The following is a 6773-nucleotide window of genomic DNA, read 5'->3' on the forward strand; positions in this document are numbered from 1 at the left end:
TGAACAATGGACAACCACATTTTAACCAACCGGATCCCAGTTTAACTTGCAGATATCCTATTGATTGGTTAATGTGGCGACCAAACGGATAATGGGCTCGCTCTTTGTATTAAGCTCGCCAGAAGACCTGGCATCCAAAATTATCCCCAAGCCCCCACCCTCCTCCCCGCATCCTGCCAAGCTTTCAGCTCCAGCTAGACTGCAAGAGTCACGATCCCCTGCTCTCGGCAGCACCCCTGCCCGTTGTGCACGCACCCTTGCGCTCACCTCATCCACGTCAGTGCAATGTGTCCCATTGCCCGTGAGGCCGGAGGGGCAGGTCCCACACTGAAACCCATTTACGGTTTCAGAGCACAGCACCCCAGGGAAGCAAGGGTTAGGCACACATTTTCCAAATGGGTATACAGTAATCGGCGGCTGCTTGCCCTCCTGTCGAATACCTGCAGGTGGGAGTGACATAAAGAACTCATCAACAGGGGTCGAACTATCAAAGGCCCCGGGGTATTTACCCAGAAGCACATCTGAAGAGCAGGCACAAGGACCCAGAGCAGAGGGAGGCCCCAGCACAAGGGCTAGAACCAGAGGAGAAAGGCCTTCCCACACTTCAGCAATACTTCCACACTCCAGAATTCCCCAAAACTTTGAAAGACCAGTGTGAGCCTTAAACGGTGCTGTTATGCTGTTACCACTCTGACATAAACACTTGCTAATAGATACGGAAACGGGGAGTGTAATACGGAACAGCATCCACACAAAGTGCTGCAGGGACTCAGCAGGTCAGGCAGCATCTACAGAGAGAAATTAACAGTCAACGCTTTGAGCTGAGACTCTTCCTCAGCTCTGGAAAGGAAGAGGGTGGAAGCCAAAACAGGGTTAATGGTGTGACGATGAACCTGTGACACTGCTTCAAATAGCCATTTCATTGCACTTGTGTGTCTGACAATGAACTTTACTTGTGTTATCAGTAGGTAATCAATTTTAACCGTGCTGGCTGGTGGACAAGGATTAGCCAGCACCATTAGGAAGCATCCTCCTGTTCTGCACTCAAATTCGACTAGGTCATTGACGTTTCAGAAACATTGTCCTGAGAACACTCGGAGCTTCAGTTTAATGTCGGATTTGAAAGGTGGCACAGCCCAACGCAGAACCTTCCTCAGTGCCATCTTTCTAACAGCGTACAGCTCGCTCACCTGTGCCCGTCCCACAGGGAGACACTCCCTCAGTACTGTCCATCCCACAGCAAGGCGCTCCCTCAGCACTGCCCCTCCCACAGGGAGACACTCCCTCAGTACTGTCCATCCCACAGGGAGACACTCCCTCCGTAATGCCCGTCCCACAGGGAGACACTCCCTCAGTACTGGCCGTCCCACAGCAAGGCGCTCCCTCAGTACTGCCCATCCCACAGTGAGACACTCCCTCAGTACTGCCCGTCCCACAGTGAGACACTCCCACAGTACTGACTGTCCCACAGGGAGCAATCTCTCAATAATGCCCTCCCACAGGGAGTCACTCTCTCAATAATGCCCTCCCACAGGGAGGCACTCCCACAGACTACTTGTCCCACAGGGAGAAATCTCTCAATAATGCCCTCCCACAGGGAGTCACTCTCTCAATAATGCCCTCCCACAGGGAGTCACTCTCTCAATAATGCCCTCCCACAGGGAGGCACTCCCACAGACTACTTGTCCCACAGGGAGCAATCTCTCAATAATGCCCTCCCACAGGGAGTCACTCTCTCAATAATGCCCTCCCACAGGGAGGCACTCCCTCAATAATGCCCTCCCACAGGGAGGCACTCCCACAGACTACTTGTCCCACAGTGACTCCCTGGGGGATTTACAACGTCCCTACTGATTCTCAGACAGTTTACTCACCACAGAGATCACATTCAGCCAAGGTGTTCTTCAGAAAGATTATCTGTTTTACCTGTGAGATAGTGCAGTAATATCAGTGAAATGGACAAAACAGGATTATGTACCTGTAAAAGGGGCAGACAGTCAGGGTGGACAGCCCTATTGAAGCCCCAGTGCCTGGACCCAAGCATGACAGCCTCGTTAGACCCAGGAGTAACAGCGAGGTTCAGCAACTAGTCCACCCTCCACAGCCCACCCCACCCTCCACAGCCTGCCCCACCCTCCACAACCCACACCACCCTCCAGTCCACACCACCCTCCACAGTCCACACCACCCTCCACAGCCTACCTCACCCTCCACAACCCACACCACACTCCACAACCCACACCACCCTCCACAGTCCACACCACCCTCCACAGCCTACCTCACCCTCCACAACCCACACCACACTCCACAACCCACACCACCCTCCACAGCCCACCCCACCCTCCACAGCCTGCCCCACCCTCTACAGTCCACCCCACCCTCCACAGCCTACCCCACCCTCCACAACCCACACCACACTCCACAACCCACACCACCCTCCACAGTCCACACCACCCTCCACAGCCCGCCCCACCCTCCACAGCCTACCCCACCCTTCACAACCCACACCACCCTCCACAGCCCTCCCTACCCTCCACAGCCAACCTCGCCCTCCGCTGCCCGCCTCACTCCCGGCTGCCCGTGGATCAGGAGCATGTGGCTGAAGTGCAATCAGAACCTTCAGAGCATCCCCCCCCCCCCCACCCCGATCAAAATCAGCTGAAAAACCTCCACATCGAAACTAAAAACACAATGCTGAAAATACTGTACTCAGCGTGCCAGGCCACATCTGTGAGGAAAGAAAGTGAGCTGACGTTTCCTGCCAAAGACAATGGGAACTCTTGTCTTCCTGCAGATGCGGCTTGACCTGTTGAGTATTTCCAGCATTCTCTTCCACTCAGAAATGCTAAAGTACGGATTGCAGCCTCAACACATGCTCATCAAGGCTCTGAGTCTGTGAACCAGCTCAAAACTATATTGCACGTGACAGCTCCGTTCAACACTCCGAAAATCTGGCCCAATGTAAAAGGGGAGGCAGCTCACTGGGGACCTGTCTCTCTGGCAGAACAGACAGTGTGTCTGGGCGTCTAACGACTGCAAGAAGATGAAGCAGGTATGAGGGCAACCTGCGCAGGGAGCTCCTCTCTGCAGTGTGGAGATGCACAGCAGGCATTTCCAAGAAAGGGCTCAAGTTGTGAGGAGCGGACTCCAAAGGAGGGGTTCAGGAGGACTAATTCCTGTTGAGTAACTATCTGCTCAGTTGATATTCCATTTGGGGTAATGGGGCTCTGAAAGCTTTGACTATGAGCTTGGGTATCCAGCAACTCTGTCCTCTGGTTCAGCCCTGCATCAGGTCACCCTGACATACCGAGTATCCTCTTCACCAGTGTGGGCGCACCCTTTCTAGTGGTGATCTCATCCCTGACTCTGAACAGATTCCCAGTAACAGACCAGCAATCCCCCCTCGGAGAGGTGCACCCAGCATTCGCTAAGGACATCTTCATGTCATTTTGAAGGCAGTGCCCCTACGGAAAGTGTTCTCCTCTCTCCTGTAGGGAATCAACCCGTCATTTACTTACCAGAAGTCCAGAACATTTCTCCTATTTGATCCTCAGAAGAGTGGAGCAGAAAGGCCCTACTGAACTCATCTATCCTTCATAAGTCACTGGGTTCCTCAACCATGAGCAAGAGGTCATTGGCCTAAGTCAAGACGATGACCTCCAAGTATGGTCTATTGAGAGCCAAATCCAGCACCATCCTCGTCTGACAGCAAAGGATTGCTTCCAAGCAGAAATTATCCAGTGGTCCAGACATGAGGACATTTCTGCCTTCTTAAGGGTAGAGTGTACTCAAGGACTATTAATTTTAGCCAGACACCCAGCGTACAGAAATCAGTTCTGGGCTCAAAGGTCTGGGCTGTAAAACATCCACAGAGTCCTACAGAGGAATTTATGTTACCCTATCAGACACTTCCAGCACTCTGAAAATGGCGCACCAGGTTCCAGATGTGATGGGTTTCAGTGGGAATAGATCTGCATTTCCAAAACTCAAGGTATAGAGCCTTCTTCACCCAGCTGACCCGGGAGAGGCAATTGAGAGGGGAGGGGTGTTTCCTTACGCAAAGGGTAGAACCCTCCCTGTTGAGTCCGGCCGCCCCATCCCAACAATGTAACACGCCTTGCTTTCCCCAGCTATCTTCCTATCCGGAGTTTGCACTGTGTACCACAGCGATCGTGAAAAGTTCTTCCTTGGGAAGCAATTCCCGCTTCCTCCTTCACGGCAGTGTGTTGGAGTACCAGCTTCCAACGCTCCCCACGGATTGCAATCACGTTTCTCCCATCTCCTGGTTGCCGCGTCTCATCTGCGGGTGACTACATTCTTAAAACGTATGATTGACTCTGTTAGCTAGTCAGGCTCCACAGTCTCAACATTATTTCCCAGCAATAATAGTTATTAATCGCAAGGCTTAAAAAAGACCCACGTTAGTGATCGGTGGTGGTGGTGGGGGGGGGGGGGTGTCACGGAAATCGTTAGAGTCATGAAAGGGTTAAAGTCTGGGGACACAGGAACACGGCAGTACTGGGGTACAGAATGGGTTCTTTACCTGTTGTTTAAGGAGATCTTTAATCTCGGCCAGCTCCTGGTTTGTTAGTAACATCTGAGAAAGCACCTGATGATTGAAATTGCCTAAAGAAAGGGAATAAGGACAAATGCAGCATTGATTCTACCACCAGTACCAACGACTCTATGTTAAACCAGCCCTGTCACAATATAATCGGCTTGAAGAGTGCATAAGGCTACGACAGCGCCGGTGACCCGCGTTCGATCTCCACCGTTGTCTGTAAGGAGTTTTTGTACGATCTTCCCGTGTCCGTGTGAGTTTCCACCGGGTGCTTCGGTTCCTTCCCACGTTCCTAGAGCTACAGGTCCGTAGGTTAATTGGGCACATGGGAATAACTGGGTGGCGTGGGGGCTGTGGGCTGGAAGGGCCCGTCACCGCGTTGTACCTTTGAATTAATCTCTCCTCCCCACCCCTTTGCTTCACAGGTTGCATCGTTACTGATACTAATTCTACTCCTTACATCGTTACACATTCTCCAGCGTTGTTTGTTATGGTTGTATTCTTACTGTTAATAATCGAATCCTCTCGGAGTTCACGTTCACACCGAGAGGGGAGTTTCCAGTACGTTGGCACGTTGTTTCTTTTTAACGGGATACCTGACCGCGAGCCACGCGCTCTGCCCGGTGCCAGAACAGGGGGCAGCAGATGAGGTGAGGGCCAGGTCTGAGTGGCGGGTTAAAGATGCGAAGAATCCGGGAGTGAACAGGACGAGGGAGGGTCGCATCCGGCGGCGAGAGAGCTGGGACTGAAGCAGGGATGGATCGGGAGTGAGTGTGCTGGAGGCGGCAAAGGAGGGGCACCTGAAACTGGAGGGACGGACATACAAGTATGAAAGTTATTGACTTGGTGGACGCGGGTCATTATGTCTGACTGAGTATGTTGGAGGCTAACGGACCTGCGTCTTCACATCGAGGAAAACACAGTGTAACAGCAAGTATTTCGGAAGTTATTCTCTCAGTGCTCCAGAAAACGTGTCACCTGATGAAGTAAAAAGTTTTGCGGGTTTCTGCGTACGGTGAGAATGAGTGGCCGAGGATTCGGTGGACTCCGCCGTTTGCCCTTTGATATGTTGGGCTGAGGACAGATTCGATGCTCTATATAGCGAGCCGGAGGAGCTCCGCACAGACGGGAGAAAACGAACAAAAGGTATCTTACCTCCGCTGCGCTGACAGCAGCTGATCCCAAAGCAGACCTGCAGACTGACAATCAGTAAGAACGTACTGAGACTCATTTTGCTTCCGAGGGTTGTTGGGTTAAGCTCTCGCACTCTGCCCCGGGTCAATCGGAGACGCGCTCGCTCGTGCTCTCAACCTTAGCCTCAAGTGTTTGCTGTCTCTTACCGCCGGCGTTATAAATGCATCTGGAATGACATCATGTGTTGGCATCCCGGCCAGAATACCTGTCTCAAACGAAAAACAAAGTCGGCTGGGACAATGACCCCCCACCCCCCCCCCCCTCATTTTCTGACCCATTTCCTCCATTAAAGACGCACTCTTTGCTCGGAATGCGCTCCCGAACGTTAACGCGTTCCATTTCTTACATTCTCTGAAATATTAAATACCTCGTACTGTTGTCCGTTCGCTTTCAATAAAACAAGTCTGCAGTTCAACGCCACCCTTGTGTCTCTCCCTATCTTCGCTATGTCTCACCTCTCTGTATCCGTCGCTGCCCACAGCCTTCGTCCGCCGTCCTTTTCACAGGCTTAACGCTGTCAACACGGCACCTTCACGATCTGTACCCATCAAGAGTTTACGGCCAACTCCGCAGTTCGTGCTTTCTACTTCTGCGTGGAACTGAGTTGCTGAGAACCGGACTAGTCGGTCAGTTCCTAGGTGTCAGCGGAAGCTTCGCGATACAAGTTGCCCGCCAGACAAATTAAATCCCTGGTAAAGCCAGCAGTTATTGCTCACCCATAACTGCCCCATGAGACGATAGTCTTCAACTGCTCACTGAGTGAAGACATTCCCACAGTTGTGTTTGATCGGGATTCCTGGGGTTTGGACCTCATAACGGTGCAAGAACAACAGTATACACTCTGTGACCTCTTCATTAGGTATTGGGTAGCGGGGTGGAGATACGTCTCTACCAAAAGAGGTGTAAGGCGCTTCTACCCTCCACTAGCCTGCAGGTCACCCTTGGGCAAGGTGAGGAGGTGCTTAGCTCTCCCCCCACCCCCCATCTGGGTCACGTAAAGTCACGGGAGCAAGAGGTG

General features: G+C 52.3%; 1 protein-coding gene across 1 annotated transcript in view; it reads right to left on the minus strand.

The window, feature by feature from the left end:
* The window catches only part of comp (cartilage oligomeric matrix protein), a 38788-nt gene extending 32493 nt beyond the window's left edge, over window positions 1–6295 (minus strand). The window contains exons 1-5 of the mRNA XM_073068445.1: window positions 6211–6295; window positions 5717–5960; window positions 4544–4626; window positions 1875–1926; window positions 268–440 (exon numbers count right to left, since the gene is read on the minus strand). Of these exons, the coding sequence (XP_072924546.1) occupies window positions 268–440; window positions 1875–1926; window positions 4544–4626; window positions 5717–5792 (384 nt within the window). The 5' untranslated portion in view covers window positions 5793–5960; window positions 6211–6295. The remainder of the gene's footprint in view (window positions 1–267; window positions 441–1874; window positions 1927–4543; window positions 4627–5716; window positions 5961–6210) is intronic.
* Between the last annotated feature and the right edge of the window lie 478 nt (window positions 6296–6773).

Source organism: Hemitrygon akajei, chromosome 16, assembly GCF_048418815.1.
Source record: "Hemitrygon akajei chromosome 16, sHemAka1.3, whole genome shotgun sequence".
NCBI classification, from domain to species: domain Eukaryota; kingdom Metazoa; phylum Chordata; class Chondrichthyes; order Myliobatiformes; family Dasyatidae; genus Hemitrygon; species Hemitrygon akajei.